This window comes from Trachinotus anak, unplaced genomic scaffold (assembly GCF_046630095.1).
Source record: "Trachinotus anak isolate AG129_WGS33_773 ecotype Australia unplaced genomic scaffold, CSIRO_AGI_Tana_v1 ptg000014l, whole genome shotgun sequence".
NCBI classification, from domain to species: Eukaryota; Metazoa; Chordata; class Actinopteri; order Carangiformes; family Carangidae; genus Trachinotus; species Trachinotus anak.
In genome coordinates, this window is record NW_027273865.1 from 19,625,944 (window position 1) to 19,649,114 (window position 23,171).

A 23,171-nucleotide genomic window follows, 5' to 3' on the forward strand; every position below is an offset into this window, starting at 1 on the left:
GACCACAGCAAAGGGATCAGGAGACATTCCTACAAACTATGAAGCATTTAAAATGTTACTAATTATAATTTTTCTTTGGAAACCTTTAACTATCATGGGTTAGGGATTGGCAAATGTTCCCCCTGCACACCCCCTGTATATGTTACTATTAAACACCATCTCATCTTTTTTTTTTTTTTTTTTAAAAAGGCACCCACATATTTTATCACGTTGAGTCAAACTCTCCTATGCTCCCAGCCCCTGAGAGGCCACTCTCCCTCACTTTCATTTTTTTTTTTTTTTTTTTTTTTTTAGATTTAACTTTGCGCTCCACCCATGAAACCCAGACACATTTATTTAGTCTGTGCCCGCTGTGAAAGTTATTCCGCAACCGGAGGAGGCGAGAGTGTGACAGCACATCTTCAAACCAACAACACAATCTGCTTTTGAAACAGTAGTCGGCGTGCTGAGCCAGGAGCTAACCAGTAGCTGTCTCTCTCTCTCTCTCTCTCTCTCTGTGAGACCTGGGACACCGAGGCGAGGGGGAGAGCTCATTCCACAACACGGCAGTCCTCCATGGCTCTGTGCAACGGAGACAGCAAGGTCAGTGCAGCGGGGAGTGCCCATGGCTCCCGGCGGACTTCATGCTAGGACCCCGGTTGCTGGTGTACCCCCTCCCCCGGTTAATTACGGCCTATGTGCACCTCGGGGAGGAGGAGGGGGGGGGAAAGTTAAGGAGAATATGTAACGTAACCACCAGTGCCGCTGAGGAGCAATGAGTACGCTGTTGTCTGCCTGTTGCAGTTACATTAACATGTTGCTCGTTGTTGCTAACGAGCCGGGCAGGATATCTCAGTGATGTACGGCACAAATATCATCCTTGACATATTTCGCCACTAGACGTGGGCGCCTTTCTCTTAACGGTGGCTCCCTCCAAGACCTTTTGCCTCCAAGCACCGCGTGGGTTTTAGCATAGCCCCGCTAACTTAGCCAGCTGCTAACAGGCTAATGCTAATTACTACTGTTTGTAGCGCCCGTCAGCTAGCATGCTATATCGGTAATTCGTCAGCTAGCTTTAGCCGGGGCAGCCACAATTTGTGATGACAGTGCCAGTAGCCGCAAGTGTTGTGTTGTGATCGCCTTGGCGTTCATTTTAAAGGTAAACAAATTCATTTCGCAGGACTGTTGTCACACACTTTAAGCTAACGTTAACGGACAGCTTTGTTAACGTCGTCACAAAGCTAGTATGAACCGACTTGCGGTTACCGGTCTGACAACTGGAGTCGTGGCTGCTGCGTTACCAGCTGATCTGGTAAAGTTTGCTGTTAAACTGTCATGTATTTTTCCGGTGGTTGTACTGCTAGAGCTGCTGTGATTGACGACGGTTTGCTTAAGGGCTACACTGCACTTAAGATTACAAATCGGAGGTGGTGGGTAGCTTGTCTAATCAAAGTTGTTTTTAGAAACATCAGCGGCGGAAGTGTTTCAAAGCACCACGTGGGATCGTGTTTCTCGTCCAGCCGTCTTCATCTACCTAGTTTCGGTGTTTTATAAAGGTTGATCGGCTGCCAGTGATCTCACTTCTACTTAGAACTTGTTCCCGAAATTTGTTTCTCAAACTATAATCGGTGCAGGTGTGTATAAAATAACACCCCGATATAGGGAGCGATGGAGAGAAACAGTATATTGTGGTAGAAGGGTTCTCATTGATGACCTTTGAGTGACTTGTGGGCTTCATGTGATTCTACTGATGGGGCTGAGTGCTGCAGCACGCTTCACAAGAGTGACTGTCTGTGCTGTAGCTCACATGTCCATAATTGTATTAAACCTTATTGAGTCACATTTTCCATTGGGTGAGTGAGGGGGGGTTAAGTGTAGAAGGGTTGGGTTACCTTATACCACCACCAAATTGTTAAGGGCAAAAAATTGGGTTCTGGTCAAGGGCCTGTCACCAAATAAACACTAGTATGCAAAAGTGTCCACAGGATTACAGTATACTTTTCTGTCTGCTCAGCTCACAACAAACTGCAACCACTTCAAACAAGACAATGTGAGTGTTTTTCTGAATTTATGTGTCCACAGCTGGAGATCAGCAGCGCAGAGCAGAATGGGTCATGTGAGGGGGCGGTGGCGATCCTGGATGCTGGGGCCCAGTATGGCAAGGTGATTGACAGACGGGTGCGAGAGCTCTGTGTACGCTCTGAGATCCTCCCTTTAGAGACCCCGGCCTTTGCCATCAGAGAACAGGGCTACAGGTGAGCATGAAAACACATGCCAGGGGTGTTTCTCCTCTTAGCATCATTATTACACATTATTCTGTCAATATTAATATGTTTTGTACTAAATTTTGACATGATTGTTCTCTCTCACACCCTCTTTAGGGCAATCATTATTTCAGGAGGTCCAGCATCTGTGTATGCAGAAGATGCCCCCTGGTTTGACCCTGCCATATTCACCATAGGAAAGCCTGTCCTTGGGATTTGCTATGGGATGCAGGTATTCATGTACATGCATACATAAACAGTAAAACACGGTAGAATTATACAATGGGAAGCTGCTGTAATGATTGGTTTTGTTCAAGGAAACACATGTATTACACTCATTCACTCTGAGTGGCAGTACTCTACTATCACTCTACTCCAGGCTGCTGTCCAGGTCTCTTGGGCTGACTGGGACTTTACCACCTTCTTCAAGGGCACTTTGACACTAGCTGAGGGAGATGAGAGCATTGCTCCCTCAGTTTTCCAACAAGCCTTAAAAATTAAAACCAGCTGCTTCTCAAGCACATTTCTCTAAACTGCCGGCAGTTGTGTAATGTTTTGAATCACACTAAAATGTAGTCTGTGTCCAAGTGTTAACTTGTGTGTATATTTGTGTTACAGATGATGAATAAAGTTTTTGGCGGCACAGTACACAAAAAGAGTGTAAGGGAAGATGGAGTGTTCAGTATTGGACTGGACAACACTTGTTCTCTTTACAGGTAATATTGTTTGTCAGGATGTTCTTAGTATGTGTTATTATATTAGAATTATGTGTCAGTATAAACGGTGGTCAGGTTGTCCTCTTGAAGCTATACATTCTTTAACATCCTTGCAATTTTAATTTTACAATCAATTACACCTGGAAAGAGAAGATGACAGACTGATGAAAAACATAGCAGGAGTTTTAGGTTATGGACAGGACGTATTAGTTGCAAGAATAACATGGCCATTTCATACATGCATGACACTATCACTCCACAAATGAACACAGGTTGGGTAATAGAAGAAATTTTTGTACTGGCCAGAATCACCCTTCCAGCCAGTGTTTGCCAGTACATGCAGCTGTATGGGGAGGGCAATGGGACTCTTGTAGCCATACTTAATGTTGCATCTACTAAAGTGATAATTATCACTGGAATGCGAAGCCTTTCAATGGAACATGCCATATCTCTTGAAAAGCCACAGTGGATAGTGTTTTATACTATGTGAGAGACTATAAAGGCATTTTCTGTCAGTGACGAAGCTCCATATTGTTACACTGTATTCTGCAACCAAGGAGATTATTAGAAATTTTGTTTTTCAAGATTTTGCCCAGTCATATACTGCATTTTGGTTACTAACAAAAACTGGTGGCCAGTTCACTGCAGAGCCATGACAGCTCCCTCGTCAATATAAATAATTTGGCCTTCTAGCATCACATAATCTGAGACATAATCTGCCTGTGTAATATGATATGTGTAAAACTAATTCTACTGCAACTACCAATTGTGCTTTTAAGGGTCAATTGCATGTCTCATTTGACACCTTAAATGCTGATCAGGAAGGAAACACTCATTTGTGTTTTAATAACAGCAAAGAACTGCACATTTAGCCTATTGAAGATTGCCATTATAATCACCCTGTCACACATCTCTTAAAATGAACAGTAAAGAATTCAATTACAGAGCACTCACTGAATGTAGAGTGCCATCTCCTCTCTTAATAAACTGGGGACAGTGTGTAACCCACTACTGCTGCTTGACGGGTTTGTCCCAGTGCCATATTTACTACATAAACTGCAGACGCATTTCAGCAGTCACATAATTTCCCCTAGTTGTTACACAAATACTGCAGAGTCTAAAATAGAATCCTGCAGTCTTTTATTACTGTCTGCCTCTCACACGTAACTCAAACGCACACACTGAAAATAGTAACTGCACACACATAACTAAATATATGCCATGTTATTGAGCACCATACGTTTTCTTCTGACATCTGTGCGTCTGTTTATCTTGACAGAGGCCTTCAGAAGGAGGAACTGGTCCTGCTGACCCATGGAGACAGTGTGGATAAAGTGGCTGATGGCTTTAAAGTGGTGGCCCAATCAGGGAACATCATTGCTGGTGAGTAGCACATCAGATTATGAAGCTGTGACCTTGATTGACATAATCTATGATCATATTGTGGTGCATGCAAGCCCAAAAAAACCCACTTGTATTTATTTTTGTTTGTTTGTTTTTTTGAAAATCCTCAGACTTCATGTATGTATTTACATCTGACAGATCCTCTGAGAACAATGATTAATCTGTGTTTTGAGTCTATAGATTTGTCAAATCCATCTGAAATCCTAACTTTGGTTTATGTTATACTCATTTCACTGGAATAGTTGACAATATTAACTGTTTCCTCATCACATCTCTGTTTTCCCCGGCAGGGATTGCTAACGAACAGAAGAAGCTGTATGGGACACAGTTTCACCCTGAAGTTGACTTGACGGAGCGAGGCATGGAGATGCTGCGTAACTTCCTCTTTGAGATTGCGGGATGCACAAGTAACTTCACTGTACAGAACCGCCAACAGGCCTGCATCGATGACATCAGAGAAAAAGTAGACAAATCTAAAGTACTGGTGAGTGAAACTGCCCCAAGTTTCATGAGTGTGTGTTGGTGTCTGTACTATTTTTAAGACAGGGGGATGACTTTTAAAAAAAGAGGAAAACGGGGGGAAAAAGCATATTTTAACCTGCAATGGGAGATAATATGACAAAAAAATCTGAAGCTTGCTGAGTTGCTGAGGGTGAAGTGTACTAGCTGCTCAGGAAGTGGTGACAGCAGCAGTGGTGGGAAGTTAAGTAGAACCAATTAAACTCTCAAATTAAACCCTGTTCTATCTGAAAAGAGGTAGTCGACTCCCTGAGCAGCTTCAAACTGGGCTTCATCTCAGGGGAGTGTGAAGGCGATAAATGGGTGTAGGAAACAGGCACAGGATTTATATTTAAAGAAATACTTGCAGCTTCTGTTTCCTCTTTTCTCAAATACATTCGAAAGGATTTGTCTTTCACGATTTGTTACTACACTGTTGTAGCTTGTTCCTGTTATAGCATTTGGCAAGGGGCATCTTGGTTGTGAGACTCCCAAGAGATGGTAGTTAGCTAATTGGAAGCAAAGTGTCAACAGTGAAGTCATCGCTTCATAAGGCTTAATATTTTACAGTCTAGCAGAAGATGAAACATCAGATAAATTAAGACAATGTGACTGAGAAAATGACAAGCTTACTTATGCATAAAATACACATATGCATGATGCTGATGTTGTCGTTGCCCAGTGATTGACTGCTGGCAAGTGGTTCACAGTGTTTACCTGGATGATTTGATCCTAGTCCAGCTAGATCACAAATTTGCTTCTAAACACTTTGTTTCTGATGACCACATCAGGTGCTGCTGAGTGGCGGAGTGGACTCTACAGTGTGCACAGCCCTCCTCAACAAAGCTCTGAACCAGGACCAGGTGATAGCAGTTCACATTGACAATGGCTTCATGAGGAAGAGGGAGAGTCAGAGTGTGGAGGAGGCCCTCACCAAGCTGGGCATCAAACTCAAAGGTGGGGATAAAGCAGAGATGGTACAATAAAAACTTAAAAGCCTAGAAAAATAATGATTGTAATGGAAGACTTGTGACTTGAGAGGATGTTGCCCTGATGAGATGAGCTCCCGTGATACACAGTTGTTTCAGAAATTATGATCTCATGGGAATTCTTCATGAAGTGAAATAGGAAACCAATTATAGAGTATCATTTGAAAATTATACTTTTTATTACACTATTTATAGCAACGTGATGGGTAATTGTGATTAATTTTGTAGACTAAATGATTAATCAGTATTGAAGATCTGTTGCAGCTGTAGATGGAAGAGGACACTGAGCTATTATCATTATACTTGTTTTGTCTTTGATGTGATTGAGAAGATCTCTTTCTCTCCTCTCAAACGTTGCACTCTTCAGTGGTGAATGCAGCTCATACTTTCTACAACGGAACCACAACCCTTCCCATCTCTGAGGAGGACAGGACACCACGGAAACGCATCAGCAAGACCTTGAATATGACCACCAACCCTGAGGAGAAAAGGAAAATTATTGGAGACACCTTTGTCAAAGTGAGTATAAGGTTTCAATAGATATTGTTTTATGAAAAGTGCTATATAATAAAGTTTTATTATTAATATTATGACGTTTTTGTTTGAGCCTGCTTGTCTGTCCTATACCCCCTCTTATACTCTGTCGTCATTTATAACACTCAGTCCAGCTGAATTTCTTACTGCACATTTGTACAGTTTGTCTTTGATTTACTAGTTTACTGTTGTATCTGACATTTTGCATTGTGTTGCTTCACAGGTGGCAAATGAAGTTATAGGAGAGATGAATCTGAAGCCAGAGGAGGTTTTCCTGGCCCAGGGTACCTTGAGGCCCGATCTCATCGAGAGTGCCTCTCATCTCGCCAGTGGCAAGGCAGAGGTCATCAAAACACACCACAATGACACCGAGCTCATCCGCAAACTCAGAGATGAGGTACTGCACATACACACACACACGCACACACACACACACACACGCGCCTGACGTCATTTTCTCTGGTATGTTTTGCTGCTTCAGTGTATGGACACGGTCAGTAGATGAGTCGATGATTCAGTTGATACTGTACCTTTCAGCATTTTGAACACATATTTACACCACAGGTCATCGCAAGTAGTTAAGTGTCGTGTAACAACTGAGGAGCATGGTGCCATATTGTAGAGCTTGCCAGTAGGTGTAGACAGTTTCTTCTGAGGGGCTTTGCCGTTGTTTGCTGCAGCTACAGTTTGATACCTCTGTTGAACAGACAGATAGGGAATGCATAAACATTAGTGTTTTTAATACATGTGGATTTATAAAGCGTTCATCCCTTGGTGAGGCTTGAGTCTCAGGGAGTGGTTCAATATTACACCACACTACACTCAAAGGAGCACTGAAGCTCCTGTGAAGACAAACACTCACTCTCCCTATTTGCTGTTTTGTGCTCATATATTATTTGTTTGTTTTTTGTTTTTTGCTCAGCCCTTCTACAGAAATGCACAACTATGCAACAGCTAAGCATATCCCACACTGCCTCACTGTTGCAATGCTGACAGTCTCCACTTGTTTGTGATCCTCCAGGGGAAAGTAATCGAACCGCTGAAAGATTTCCATAAAGATGAGGTCAGAGCACTGGGGAGGGAGCTGGGCCTGCCAGAGGAGATTGTCTCCCGACACCCTTTCCCTGGCAAGTGCATCAACACACGCCTATGACATCACTGCCCTGACAAACTGTACAAAAGTGATTTGTATCAACATAATGCTCAGCGATGTTAGCCTTTTATCCCTTTCTGTCATTGTCTTCACCTCATCTGTCTCTTTTTCCCCTGTGTACCCAGTTACTTATTCAGTCAGACATACTCAAAACCCTCACATCACTCCTGTATTTTCTGAAAACTGCTGCTCCACTCCTCTTGCCTTTAGGTCCTGGTTTGTCCATCAGAGTGATTTGTGCAGAGGAACCTTACATCTGTAAGGATTTTGCTGAAACAAACAACATGCTCAAAATCATCACAGACTTCTCTGCCAGCGTCAAAAAGGTCAGAACAATACAGATACATAAAAGATTGAATGACTTCTTAGCTAATGTCCTATGTCAGTGGAGATCATAAAACAACTTGTCAGTGGAACATAATCCTAATTTATGTAACGGCCTCTAATGGCAAGACTGTGAATACACCTATCTTTGAACACATTCAACAGTTTAAACTGATGCACCAATTTGTATGCCAGTTTTTGCAGTAAAGCATTTAATTTTTATTTATCAACTGAATCACTGCTTATTGAAATCACCTCTCTGAGCTAGTGTTGATACTGTAAATTACAAGGTAGTGTGCAAATTTGAAAAATGGTGACTAGATGCCTGAGGAATAAACTCAAAAAAAGTAACAAGGTAGAAATAAAGGTAAAAAGTAGCTGGTTGCAGCCAATCAGTACAATGAATATCTCTGCCCACACAACAAATGAGAGGCTATTTCTATTCTGCCTGGTTAATTACGGAGTTAATAATGTGCAACATCTGCTGGTTGGTTGGCCACATTGCACATTCCTGCTAAAGGAAGGGGTTCTACCAGCCCCCCTGAAAAAAGAGTCCATATGCAAGAAAAGACCACCACCAAAAGACACCAAGAAAAGAAATTACGAATTAGACGTGTGAAAGTCTTTTAAATTGTGTTATGTGATCCCCATGAGAGATTTTATTTATCTGTATGTGATGTAGTGAGACGTGACATAGACCTAACAGCTTCTCCCACTCTCTCCTCGTCAGCCTCATACCTTGCTGCAGAGAGTCAAGTCGTGCATATCGGACGAGGAGGAGGAGAAGCTCATGCAGATCACCAGCCTTCATTCACTCAATGCCTTCCTGCTGCCCATCAAAACTGTTGGCGTCCAGGTAATCCGGTTCATCAAATCTAGTCAGTCAATCTGCATATTTGTTGTCTGTTCTCTGTCCCACTGAATCAGTAATCAGTCCATAAAATAAAATTATTTAATATGTAATGATAATAATATTAATATAATAAAAATGTAGCCGTTGAAATGAACCTCACAGCCCAGTCATTAATAATAATTTTATTACCATATACAAGCCTTGTAAGATGAATTTTACCGACGGGTTGATGATTTTAAAACTCTTTTCTACTTGTGCCAATGTTGTACTTTTTTAGCATTTAACATTATTTGATAAATGCCACAAGAGACATTACAGAGCAAAGGTAACACAGTCTTCGTTTAAGGTCTGCACATTTTTGCAATCTAAACATCAACCTCTCTCACATGTGATGTGGACAGCGCATATATGTGAAGAATTCAAATGTCTGTAGAACTGCTGATGAATGGTTTAAGGGCAATGAAGGCTTGAAACAGTATGTGTCACTCTTGCTGTTTGTCTCCATGTGTTAAAACTATCATTTAGAGGTTAACCATGAGACACACCCACACATACAAAGCTTCTCCGTATGTTACTTTTTGACTCCATCTCTGTCCAGCCAAGGGAGGGATGTGTTGTCACTATTGTGGCACAATTCAGTTTTTTTCCTCCTCTGATGTGAGTCTCTGACGTGTACTGGAAATGGTAAAACATGGCAACAAAACACCCCCATCACTTTCCAGTTGTTTATTCTGACTTTCTGCGAAGGAGAGAACTATGGTTACGACCACTTTCCTCAACCAAACATTGCAGTCAGCCAGTGACTGGCTTCAAACAGGAAGTAATAGGACACACCCACACACAGACGCACACAGTTTTAAATTTGCCCTAAACCTCAAATTGTGGGGCAGACAGGAGACTGTAGACAAACACAGGCACGTTCCACTGTCTGGGGGATTTGTTGAAATCAAAACAGACCAATTATGCAGACTTATTTATGGAAACATCAGTTTATTTAACTCAGAAACAAAGTATAACAACAATTTACATGCATGTTTATGCTAATCTTACATTTGTTGTAGATTTTGGTTTCATCTTCTTTAAACATATGTATTAATATAAATAGAAATGATATTCTGTCTCTATCTCAGGGTGATTGCCGATCCTACAGTTACGTGTGCGGCGTCACAAGTAAAGAATCCCCACACTGGGAATCGCTCATGTTCCTGGCCAGACTCATTCCTCGCATGTGCCACAGCATCAATAGGTAATAAACAAATCTCTCTGCTCTCCGTGTCTCATCAGTGATATTAGACACTCAGTGCTGTTAGTGGTCAGTAGAACACACGGACCCATTCATTCATTCTTTCATGTCTATCCTTTTTCCAGAGTTGTGTATGTATTTGGGTCCCATGTGAAGGAGCCTCCAACAGACATTACCCCAACCTTCCTGACCACAGGCGTTCTGAGCACGCTCAGACAGGCTGACTTTGTAGCTCACTCTATCCTTAGAGAGTCTGGTAAGTGTGTGTGTGTGTGTGCCCAAGAGACTTCAGACATTTAAATTTATCCCTATGTACCAAAGCATTACAGATTACTGGGGGATATTTATATTTGGTGGGTAAGTGTGAGCAGCTTGAGTAATAGCCATTCGGTCCTTTTACAAAGCCTGACATTAGTTTGCCCACAGACATCACCGGAGTAGTGCACTTGTGTGCATACTCGTATTCATAAGGGGAATTTCACATCTCTATTGGCAAACCAAATATTTGTTTGAGAATATGTCTATGTCCTCCAGTGAGGAGACTTTTCTTTTTGTAACATGTCTTCACTTTCCTGCCTGTTGCTCTGGTTTCACTTGGTGTCTCATTTTGCTAATTTAAGATGTCATTAAAAGGGGTGTCATCAAAAACGATCCATTTAGCATAACGTAATCCTCTTTGTTTCATGAAGACATAATGACACACATAACACATACGTCTCATTTTTGGGCTGGTGCTATGTTAAACCATTTTTTTCAGATTTATTCTTAGACAGTGAAGCTACTTGGTAACTTTGGTTATTAAAATTTGTCTAAGCAACAGTAAGATCTTTTTTTTTTTTTTTCAGGCTACTCCGGTAAGATCAGCCAGATGCCGGTCATCCTGACCCCCCTGCACTTTGACCGTGACCCACTGCAAAAGCAGCCATCCTGCCGACGCTCTGTGGTGGTCCGCACCTTCATCACCAGCGACTTCATGACCGGTATCCCTGCAATGCCTGGCAACCACATCCCAGAGGAGGTATGCAATGATTTGGTCTTAGTATTTTTCTAGACTTGGTGGCATCATTTTATCATCTTGGGCACTAAATTAGGTTCATGGATTGAATCTTAACGACCCAAGAATTGTTTAAATGAATAATGTCTTTATTTTTGTCTCTAGTTGTGGAGTGTTTTAAGAGTTATTTTTCTTTTCTGTTTCCCCAGGTGGTGCTGAAGATGGTAAATGAGATCAAGAAGATCCCAGGCATTTCCAGAGTCATGTATGATCTGACCTCCAAGCCACCGGGAACCACAGAGTGGGAATAAAACACAACATGACGTCATACCGATAGGACACACACACAATGCACAAACACACTCAATAGATTTCAGAGAGGGCTGGTGAACTCCTCTTCTTCTCTTCTATTCTTCCTCCCTTCCAACCTTTCTTCACCTCCCCCTTCCCCTCTCCTCTTAGACCCCAGCCTCCCCTCTCTCTTAAACATTCCCATGGAAGGCAGACCGTACTGTGACGGGCGCACATGCAAAGGCGCTACTGATCTGCTCTCCCCACCACTCCTTCCTGGTCTTAATATTTTTTGGCGATAGGGACTGATTAATGTTGGTTATTGATAATATATTGTCATTTTTGATCCACATTCAACAATGTATTTCCTCTGTATGACGAAAAGTTAAATTGCTGCTTCCTTTTGTGAGGTAAACTAGTAAAGGCAAGTGGCGAGAAGCTGTGAAAGTTCAGAAAGTGGACTTGATGTTGTGCCTCAGGTTATTGGATGAGCTGAACATGAAAACATGCAAACGATAGCGTAATGAAAAGGATAAACACCAGGAGGTGGATTTGAAAATCTTCAGCAATTGTTTTCTGCCTTTTTTGTCAGATGTTTTTGTTTTATTGTTGTAGGTCAGAAAGTTCTCAGCCTAAGACTATCCTCTCTATTTGTTCATTTTCACTTCCTGCCTGTATACTGTGCTCTGAAGAAGGTTGTCTGAGCAGAAGTAAAACTGAACAGACAACCTGTGTGACCAATCAACAATTTTTAAGCTTTTTGTTTTGCCAAAAGTTGAATATGCTGTGGTGGTATTTCACATTGTGGGCTCCTCTGATGATCTTCTTCAATCTACATTTGTTGACAAGAGCTGTTGAATTGTTGCTGTACCCACTGTGGACAGCATTCAACCCAAGAATAGCTTCAGTATAATGACTGATGTGCAGCTGTGCAGGAGGCCAATATGATGGGTAACTCTGTGTGTGCCTGTTCTCTAATTTTTTTGTTGTTTTTTTTGTTGTTGTTGTTTTTGGCGTGACCCAACGTGGACTCTGTTTCAGAAAGGAGGATATAACACTGTTTCTCTTCATGCTGCAGTATGTATGCTTTTTATGAAGAATAAATATGGCAAGATGACTAATAACAAAATAATTAAGTACAGTAGAGTTTATAACCACGTTGTGTAAATTACTGTTTTCATTTCAACATTATTTGGCTGCTCTTCTGTTGTGCAGGGGCACATTTTTGCACATTTTGTCTTCTTTTTTTCACCTCACACATAAAGCCTCTGTGCTTTATCAGGATAATGAATCATACATCCAGTGGAAAATACACCTATGAAGTGCGTCTCTCTGTAGTGTCAAAGGTCAGGTTAAGAGTACTCTCTGTTACCATCTCTAACATTTCAGTTCACTGTGTCTCAGAAAGGCATTACTATGTCATTTACTTCTGTTCTGTACAGTCCAGTACATCCAGCACATCATAACCTCTAGTCTTGTCATTTAGACCTCAGTGAATACAGTGCTCAGGTTTAACTGAGTTTTAACAAGTGTGTTGTACCCCGTTTAGAGAAATTTCACTTGGACATGGCGGTTCTCCCGCCTCCAGAATTTGTCTTTGTGCCTGTCATCCTCAGTTATATCCTTAACATTTAGTGGCAAAATACTCCTAATGCAAAACGAATGGTTTTCCTTACTTGTCTTAACTACTATTAGTGTTTCTCCCTCTGCCTTTTATACGTGTGCTTTTTATGTTGCATATGTCTTCATAGAAAACAACAGCTTGATATTAATGCATATAATTTTGTAGTTGAATTTAATTGCAATATCGATAAGATTAAGTTATGCAACTCTCTATTTTTTTTTTTTTTTTTTTAGTTTTTATTTTTGTTCTACAATGCTCATTCTCCTTAGTAACGTGCCTCAAACCAAGCCACTGCATGCAGTTTCAACCATGACGACATTTGTACAATGGAAAACTGAGCTTTAATAAAGATCTCCATGTTGAAACTTCTCACATCTGTCGTGATCATCTTATCTACTGTGGACTTCACTGTATACTTGTTTCTTATTTTCTTCATCTCTAAAACATGGATAACTTTATCAATTATAAATATTTTATGTATTTTTTGTTGAGTATCACCTTTGGCAGCCCCACATTTTGCCACAAAAAACCCACAACAAATAATATTAGGTAATATAATTAGAGGTAGGCTGACCTGATATATTTGACCAATATTATACCACCAAACTCCAGTTAAATGTTAACCCACTAAAATGGCAAAGAAGCAAAATACAGAAGATGGGGACGAAATCTTATGCTCTACTCCAGACATAAATGCATTTTAGCTGTAATTGAAATTCACATATTGTGGAGAACTGGATGAATTCAGTGAGTCGGAGACAAGTCAAAAAGCCTCAGAGTGATGGTGTCCAGGTTCATAAATTTGATTTATTTTTCCTCAGTTTGTTTCCATTTTATCATTGTTTTACTTTTGTTTATGATCCAAGTCATAGCAAAGGTCAAAGTTAATGCAGTTTGAGTTAACCCATTTCATTTTAAATATACTCACCTTATAATTTCTCTTGTCTGAGTTGCATTTTTTAAATATATAAATGAAGAAAATAATGAAACAGTTTCACTTATTTTGCTGCAGCCCAAGTGTGGTAACAGCCAGATAACTCTGATATCACAACACAACACTTTCGTTTAACACCGGATGCAACTTGCTGGAGCACTGCTTCTTCCATTGAACCATGTACCTCTTTAAAAGTTTCTACAAAGGGCTGGGCTGTTTGAAATGAGCATTTTTGTAAATGACGGTACTTAATTGATTTCTCACAGAGCTCATCAGTATCAGTCAGGTGTCTCTCATGTGCATGAGACGGATCACAAGGGCTCAATCACGCAGTCACGCACACACACTCATGGTCATCATTTATCATCAGCAACTATACAAGAAATACATCTCAGTATCTCTGTCCTTTATTTAGATTCCTGCTTCCTGTGTGCAAACTTCCCTTTAATATAATGTCAGGTTACAATAGTGACATACAACCACTGTAAACAGCCATATTGTTGAGAGAAGTTTACAGTGTAATTTGATTTTATTAAGATCCTATTTGTGTGCAGTTGGCCCTCGTTGCCCGGCAGAGGTCCCTCTGTGTGCCGGAGGTTCAGGTGTGTGTTTGTCCCTGCTGACTGAGAGACAAGAGCAGACAAGTCCAATCATCCATCAGCACACCACAGACCCACACTCGGGGGACAAGATGTGATTTTGGAACAGTAGCTGCGCCATAATGTTATGTGAAGACTGTACGTGTTAGCACATGCAGCCACCAATTATCTCCTGCCCTCTGGCAGTTTGTCTCCTGCAGTTGACCTGATTGCAGACTAATGAACCAATTGATATTTACAGGAGGAAAGAGAGAGAGATGAAATGAAATGATGGGATGTTTCTTTGAATTTAGTTGACGTAGGAGTGTGTTTGTGTTTATGTTAATATTTGGCGGTCCAGGGTCCAGTTTGTGCTTATGGAAGGGTGACAAACCAGTGGACAAGTTTTGAGCCACACTTCATTTTATACACTGTCAATAAGATAATAATGCTTTGGTATTTACTAACATTTGCTAAAATTAACAAAGATCTTCTGGTCTATGCTTCACATTAGCTAAAGATTAACGTGCTCTCAGCCAGTCACTGTAATCCAGTGTCCTCCTCTTCACTTTTACACCGTTGAATCTCTTCTCAGGTTACCTTGTGCAGCACATCTCCCCCGGGAGTAGATAAGACACCTGTCACACTTTGCTGTCTGCCACAGTGAGAGCTCTCCCGACTCCTTTCTGCGTCCACATAGCATGGAAATCAGCCACTTTTTGCTCGGATTATGTGCCTTTTTCTTCCTTTACAGGCCTGTTTCAGCAGAGTCCACCTGCAAGCTGAAGGCCAAGTTCAATCTGAACGGCTACAAGGATGTGGAAAAGAAGAAGGTCGTTATTGGGGGGATGTTTCCTGTTCATAAGCGAATTGCTTCCACTGATGGCAACACTTCAAGGGTGCCGGTCTCCTCTGGGTGTGAGGGGTGAGTTGAGCCATCTTTGACCTGCTCACATGTCTGTTTTCCATCATTGTGACTCTGTTGGGTTAATCTCCTTTAGTTTAAGATGTTAGAATCTATAAAACTAAAGATAATCCCAGAGTTCTATCGAAGTCAAATTATTTAATATTTTAACCATTAAATGAGAAATACTTTACTTGAGTGACTTAATCATGTGTTTCAACCTCACAGTGCACTCCTGAGACCTTTTAACTTCATGATTTTAGAACAGAAATCAAGACATAGCAGGGCAGTACCTGTGGGGCCAATTAGCTACAGTGGCCCATACTATTATGAAGACAGGCCTTTACAGTGTGATCTGCAACAATAATCAGCAAGGCTGTGAGCTGTCCTCTTGTGGGTAATCTAGGTAATAACATCAAGACTAAAATAGAATGTTAATTTTGCACATATACTAAATGTGAATCTGAGTTTTTCTTTCTTCCTTTCTAAACGCAAACATTTGAGACTATAAAAGACAAAAGAGCGAAGAGTAAAACTGATCTCTAGAAATGAACTGTTCTTTACCACATTCTCCAGGTTTAACTTCCGTACCTTCCGCTGGACCCAGACCATGCTGTTTGCCATCAATGAAATAAACGAGAGGAACGACCTGCTGCCCAACACCGACCTGGGTTATGTCATCTATGACTCCTGCTTCACCATCTCCAAGGCTGTGGAGGGAACCCTCACCTACCTGACGGGCCAAGACGAGGCTGTACCCAACTACCGATGCGGGACGGGGGCGCCTCTGGCTGCTCTAGTGGGTGCTGGGGGGTCCGATCTGTCCATTGCCACTGCCAGGATACTGGGACTTTATCACTTCCCACAGGTAAGGCAGTAGTGAGTGACACAAAGGTAGATAAGGTCAAGGAGATGTCAACAGAATGAGACATGCTCGTCCTCTCATCTTTAGGTCAGCTATAGTTCAACATGCTCCGCCCTGGAAAGTAAGTTCCAGTTCCCTACCTTCCTGAGGACCATTCCCAATGACAAGCACCAGTCTGAAGCTATGGCCCAGCTGGTGCTGCACTTCGGCTGGACCTGGGTGGGCACCATAGCTGCAGATGATGATTATGGCAAGTACGGCATCAAAGACTTCAAGGAGCAGGTGGAGGAAGCTGGTGTCTGCATCTCCTTCTCTGAGACCCTGCCCAAGGTAATCAGTTCATCAATGTTTCACTACCCTAGCTGTTATTTTCATCACATCAACACACTGTCATTACTTTTTTTTAACTTCCTGTTGAAAGAAATCTGTGCCCCTTGTATAAACTTTAGGTGAATTCCCCAGAGGACATCCAGCGTATTGTTGAAACTGTACTTGAGTCCACAGCCAAGATCATCGTGGTCTTCTCGTCAGATGTGGACCTTAGTCCTCTCATCCTTGAGCTGCTCCGGCACAACGTGACCAACCGCACCTGGATTGCCAGTGAGGCCTGGGTCACCTCTGCTCAGATTAACCACCCTGGGGTGAGTACTCAGTCGAGTGATGATCAAGGGTGAAAGCTCACTGACTGCTGTTTGAACAGAAACTGAGCCATTACAGATGTTCCAGAGGCTCTTCCCAGTCTGAACAAAATATGATGCACCTCAGTTTGAGCTGAGGCTGGTAACGTGCATCTTTTTATCCAGGTGAGCTCATTGCTGGGTGGTACCCTGGGCTTTGGGGTGAAGAGGGCTGACATCTCTGGTCTTCAGCACCATCTTCTGGACCTGGACCCCTATGCTGACGCACTCACTGAGGAATTCTGGGAGACGGTGTGTTTGTTAAGCTGCTTAACTGACCTGGGGAACTTTGGGTGACCAGTGATCTATTTCCAATTATTGATTGGCCACATGTGGGGTCTGACAGTTGCTGTGACAATTAACTGAAAACATACATTTCCTTTCCAAACTCTCACTGGCATTAATTGTCATACAGATTACATACAAATTAATCTGGAGAAGATAAAGTTTTCAACCATATTTTTTGTCTTACAGTTGTTTAACTGCACATTGGACTATAGCAAAGCTGTGAGACAGGCCAAACTGAGAGCTAAGGAGGTTAATGGTACGCTGTCCAGGGCAGTGAGGGAGGTTCCTGAAGGGCTGTGTACAGGTAGAGAGTCTCTGGCACTGCTCAACAACACCTACTCTGATGTTTCCCAGTTACGGATCACTTACAGGTCAGTTCTCAACACTCAGACAACTACTGCAGCTATCACTGATGTTAGTAATGTCACCACTGCGTCTATCTCCTCTACTACTGGCATATCACTGATTTACCACTATTTAAAAAAATTTAGTGGCACCTGGCCATGATTTCATGTGCTGAGGATTTTGACATATCTGCCTCTGAATGATGATGATGATGATGAAGGTGTCTCTCCACAGTGTATATAAAGCTGTGTATGCTGTGGCAAACGCCTTGCACAACCTGGAGCACTGTGTAAATGGACAGGGACCATTTAGTGGTAACACCTGTGCTGACATCACCAACTTTGAGCCATGGCAGGTACGCACGTGTGTGTTTGTGTGTATGTGTCATTTTAAATATTGTATATAACTATTATTCAATACCAGAACATATAAACAAATCAAATATTGGACAAAATGAGCTTGAAGAGTAATTTTGTGCTTAGTCCTTTGTTATAGGTTGTGTGTGTGTGTGATGTGTTTTGATGTGTTCATTAAGGCACACACAGACACAAATGGTTGTTAGAAGCATTGGCAGATCATATGTGGTACACCATTTGTGTTATCTGCTTTGAGAAGTAGCCTCTGCTTCCTTTCGATCCTGGAATGTGTAGCATGTTGTTTCAAACTGTTGCTTATATGAAGTGTAAAATGTGTGTGAAGATGTGGCTCCATCTCTCTCCCCCTCAGCTGATGTACTATCTGAAGAACGTGCGTTTCAAAGTGCCAAATACAAACGATGAGATCTACTTCAATGACGGGGATGTGGAGGGCTTCTATGACATCATTAACTGGCAGGTCAATAGTAATGGGGAGATATCCTACATCACTGTGGGACACTACAATGGCTCCGCAGCCCCAGAGGACAGGATGACCATAATGAATGACTCCATTGTGTGGAACAATGAAGTGCTGGAGGTCAGGAGCACATTGATCGACACATCAATTAACCACTTGCTCTTCTAGAATATTATTAGTTTGTTTGTGCATATGTCCACATGTTTGTGTGTCTGTGTGTGTGTGTGTGTGTGTGTGTGTGTGTGTGGCAGCCTCCTCGCTCGGTGTGCAGTGAGAACTGTCAGCCAGGCACCAGGAAAGGGATCCGACAGGGAGAGCCAGTCTGCTGCTTTGACTGTATCCCATGTGCTGACGGAGAGATCAGCAACACAACTAGTCAGTACACAACTTTCAAAACTGTACCTTGAAGATGTGACAATATCTTTGTGAAAAGTCAGAATTTCTACTGAAATGTAAACCAAACAACAAGAGGACATTCAAGACAAGGTGCTTGTTAGCCATATCATAGAGTATCTGTCCGAAGAAAATACTGCTCTATTTTATTTCATCACGTTATGGCCTGAAACTATTGACAATTATGCTTCACTGGTTGAAAATGCTGCAAACCTAAGCTCTTATTTTACACTCACATTCACTGTCATGTCACAAGGGGCCTCGTGGACAGTTAGAGGTCAAAGATGTCCAGAGAATTTTAGAGGACACACACACAGTGTCAGTCTAGACCCTCTTATCACCCTCTCCTGCACACTCTGACAGATGCTCGTGAATGTATCCTGTGTGATGGAGACTACTGGTCCAATGATGCTCATGATGCCTGTGTGGCAAAAATCATTGAGTTCCTGGCCTTTGGGGAGCCACTGGGGATCACTCTCATCGTCATCTCTGCCTTTGGAGCATTGGTTACCATTGCTGTCGGGGTGAGAATCACCAAGGGGAAAATGAACCTACTAGGGGTGCCTACATATCCTGTTAAATCTTGTGTTTCATTGTGTTTGTTTTCTTTTTTTTCCAGGTGGTGTTTGTTGTGCACATCAGCACCCCTCTAGTGAAAGCAAATGATCCTCTGTTGAGTTTCTCGCTGCTCTTCTCGCTGGTGGTGACCTTCCTCTGCTCCATCGTCTTCCTAGGAGAGCCTCAGGATTGGAGCTGCATGACCAGCCAAGTGGGCCTGGCTCTGGGCTTCGCTCTCTGCCTTTCCTCCATCATGGGTGGGTACACTCTCGACAGAGGTATCCGTATACATTTTTGTGTTTATGTGTGATTTGTATGCACCGTATGCCTGGCAATGTCTATCTGTCTAACACAGTCTGAGTATCTCCAGGGTTTTTGTAGTCATCAGGAGAAATGAATATACCCTCTCTTGAGCTTTATGGTCCTTTGATAAAAAAAAAACAACAACTGTTTTTCAAGGTTGCACTGTAGCATCCTGATATGTTTTTACTCCAGGTAAGGCAGCTGTGTTGATGCTGAGAGCCCAGGCTCTGAAAGCAGCACGAGCCAGAGCCAAAGCAGCCGCCAAGGCTGCAAAAGCAGCAGCTGAAGCAGCAGCCAACAGCGGCAGTCCTGATATCATTGTAACCAACATAAATAACAACAATGATGACAAAGCCTCCGCCAACCCTGATGTTGATTCTCTCACCTGTGCCCACCAGAGGGCGATAGCTGCAGTGGCAACATTAATACAGGTACAAGAAAACATACATCTCACTTCACATTTTACTCTGATCACTTAACGTTAGTTGTGCCAGATGTTCTCATGTAATTTTACTGACCTTATCATCCCCTTACCCAGGCTATCGCATGCACAGTGTGGCTCATCGTCCTCCCTCCACACCCTGTCAAAAACACCTCAGCCCAGAACATAAAGATCATTCTTGAGTGTGATGAAGGCTCTGTGGTCTTTATCTGCTGTATCTTCGCCTACGACATCCTGCTGGCTCTGCTGGCCTTCATCTTTGCCTTCATAGCCCGAAAGCTGGAGGACCACTTCAGGTAGGAAATGCGCAGCTTTCTGGAAAAACATATCAGCACCTAGGGAAACAATTATATTAATATCACTAAAGCCACTGACTCATTGGTGTCAATGGAAATAAACAACACCCCACAGAATATTTCTGCCTTGTATTTATAACTCATTTATCTTTTATATGGGTGAGATAAGCCCCAATCATTTTGGAATGCATAGAGATAGATAGTTTATAAAGTATGGAAAATACAGTGTAAAATTATACTGGGATTATTTCTTGACAGACACCTGTGTTTCTGGTTTCTCATATTTTGGCTGATATCTGCAGGAATTATATAAACTTACACAGCTGGTACAAACACCCAAATAAGTGTTAATTCTTTAAAGTCTCCTTGGTGTTCCTCTCCTCTGGTGGTCTTCTACCAACCGGAGCATTAATCTTTCTCTTGTTGAGATATGTTTGTGTAAAGAACTTTTTCAGAAACATCATACATGCATTTCTTTATCTGTCTTCCAGCGAGGCAAAGTGTGTGACCTTCGGTATGCTTGTCTTCTTCATCGTGTGGATCTCGTTTGTCCCAGCTTACCTCAGCACACGTGGAAAGTTCATGGTGGCCGTCCAGATTTTTGCCATCTTGGCTTCCAGCTTTGGCCTGCTGACCTGCATCTTCCTGCCCAAGTGCTACGTTCTTTTGGTCAAACCTGAACGCAACACAGAGGAGATGATGAAGCCCCGTCCCAAACCACGTGATGGGACGTCCACTGGGACCTCTGCCTCACTTGCTACAGCTGCTACTGAGGTCAATGCTTCGACTGCATCCACTGCCATTGATGATTAGTGGGAAAATAATAAAAAACATAAACTGATGCAAAAAATTGAAAGAAACTGCAAAAAATGTAGACGGCAGCTGTGCCACTGCTTCACTGGGCAACTGGTCCAGCTTGTTAAGGTTTCTAGTCTTGTTATTGACATTTATTTTACAATTATGTTTTATCCTGGTGAACAGACAATATATATTATTTACAAAATATTTATATTTTTACTGACTAAATATGTCAAGCCTAAGTTGTAGTGCATTTTCACATATGTTAGGTAGGGTTGATTTCAATAAGCAATATCTATGAGGAAGTTACCTCAACAATTATTAAACATCTCAAAAGTGCATTTTGAAAAACATAAAATTGATGGTGTATGTGTATAATAAAGGTGTATTCTTTACGAACAATATAATTTGCCTTTACTTGCTTTACCATGATGTTTGTAAGTTCTGCTAAAAGATATTTCAATGAGTTCAGGTTCTTACTGTCGAAGCTGCTGTTGTTTCAGTTGGTGGTGGAAATCAAATTAAGGGAGCATTTACCTCAGATATATTTCTGCTGTGTTTCTAGTTGCAAATCAATTTCAAACAAATATGACAATTTTTACTATTATGGGAATTTTAGCTCATGTTGTTCCTATCAAAATATTTGTATAAAATGTTAAATTCCTATTCCCACAATAACCTGTTAGTGTGACACAAATGTGACATTTCTCAATCGTATAATAAATGTTATTTTCAGTCATGATAATATGTGTTTTTCTTGGTAAAGTAGGAAATTCAGTATAAAGGTTTATGTAGAGACCTCCATAGCTAACATTACAGTATGATAAGCAGTTTTAGTTAGTGTGTTAATACTGTATATTAGCCTAGCAGAGCTACTCTGAAGGCTGTACAGTAGGAGAAGCTGCAGTTACATTTTTGTTAAAGCAGACTGGTTTCATCGGGCACATGATCTATAGAGTCAAACTACAAACTACAAATTAATGAGCTAGATCCTGTTAATTGAAAGGACGTCCCTCAGTGTGGGTGACTGTCCATACCTCTCAGCTGGATAGAGTGATCCAGCAGAGGGAGCTGGAGGAAGCTGCTCTGGAAACTCACATCCTGTTTGCTCTGCTGACTCTGTTGCCACCACAACCCTCACCCTGATTCAATACATAAAAGTGTGTTTATGGCAGGATGGATGGATATGTCATTACTAGGAAATTACAATATTGTAAAAGGAGGTATTACACTGATGAACATGTTCCCAACATATGCTATAAGTATCCCAGAAGTGATGAGAGGTTTAGAAAATATGGTGCTCGTGAAACTCAGAATTTTACTTTTAAGTGGGAGAGAAATTCATTATACTGAAATCCATGTGATGGATGATTTAGAGTTGAAAAGATGACACGATGAGGGGAAGCACACTAAAAAACAGCACTTTACTGGACTCTACCAGGGCTGAAACAATGATATTGATTTATAAGAGTGTGTTGACTGTCTCATTAATCACACTGAGCTCTAACCTCTGTATTACCAAAGACACTGCAGCACTATTTCATGCTTTTAGTTTAATCTTTTCATCATTTTTATCTCTGTCATCTACTCAATTATTTTCATCTACTTCAAAAAATGTTGTATTAGGTGGGGAAGCTGAAGCTAATATCTTTTTTTTTTTTTTCATAAGTTCAGGTGGCTGTTTTCTACTGGTGTGTCTTTGTGTTGCGCACAAGATGTGTATGTGCACTCCCTTGTGAACACGTGGCTTTCCAGGAATCTCTGAAGCTGTGAACTGTGTCCAATCAAAGCTGTCAGTGTGGACGGTAATAAATTCTCCTGGTGACAGAGCGGTGAAGGAATGTGTTTGTAATTTATTGTCAGCTGACGAGAGTGGACAGGAACACTGGTGCTAAATCAAGACAAAATGTTTGCACGTGCATCACTGCATGTGTGTGTGTGTGTGTGTGTGTACTTTGCATATCTCTGAGTGTGTCCATGCGTGTACCAATGTTAACCTGCGAGGGTTATTTTCAGTTAACATTTTATTCCATCACTTTGTAAAGTCAACGGGCTCTGTTTACAGGTTACCTAGTGATGGTGTCTTAATC

The 23,171-nt window shown here is 41.7% G+C and overlaps 2 protein-coding genes across 3 annotated transcripts; both read left to right on the forward strand.

Annotated features, from left to right (window-relative positions):
* Positions 1–324: 324 nt before the first annotated feature.
* Positions 325–13,238, forward strand: gmps (guanine monophosphate synthase). Of its 2 annotated transcripts, none has more exons than XM_071496548.1 (16): positions 325–582; positions 2,062–2,234; positions 2,361–2,475; positions 2,862–2,959; positions 4,239–4,342; positions 4,654–4,847; positions 5,653–5,818; positions 6,218–6,369; positions 6,608–6,781; positions 7,406–7,511; positions 7,748–7,863; positions 8,592–8,717; positions 9,845–9,960; positions 10,083–10,213; positions 10,803–10,975; positions 11,161–13,238. In XM_071496548.1, the coding sequence occupies exons 1-16, from the start codon at positions 556–558 to the stop codon at positions 11,260–11,262; spliced, it is 2,073 nt and encodes a 690-aa protein (XP_071352649.1). In that variant the 5' UTR covers positions 325–555; the 3' UTR covers positions 11,263–13,238. The 2 variants fall into 2 exon arrangements, with proteins under 2 accessions (XP_071352649.1, XP_071352648.1); XM_071496547.1 differs by lacking the exon at positions 325–582 and adding an exon at positions 1,148–1,291.
* Positions 13,239–15,875: 2,637 nt separating this feature from the next.
* On the forward strand, positions 15,876–21,820 carry vmn2r1 (vomeronasal 2, receptor 1). Its single transcript, XM_071496656.1, has 13 exons — positions 15,876–16,150; positions 16,235–16,477; positions 16,597–16,788; positions 16,951–17,076; positions 17,299–17,483; positions 17,692–17,812; positions 18,184–18,411; positions 18,543–18,666; positions 19,048–19,208; positions 19,304–19,499; positions 19,738–19,976; positions 20,084–20,283; positions 20,775–21,820. Exons 1-13 carry the CDS (start codon positions 15,893–15,895, stop codon positions 21,094–21,096), a joined length of 2,595 nt encoding a protein of 864 aa, XP_071352757.1. The 5' UTR covers positions 15,876–15,892; the 3' UTR covers positions 21,097–21,820.
* Positions 21,821–23,171: the final 1,351 nt, after the last annotated feature.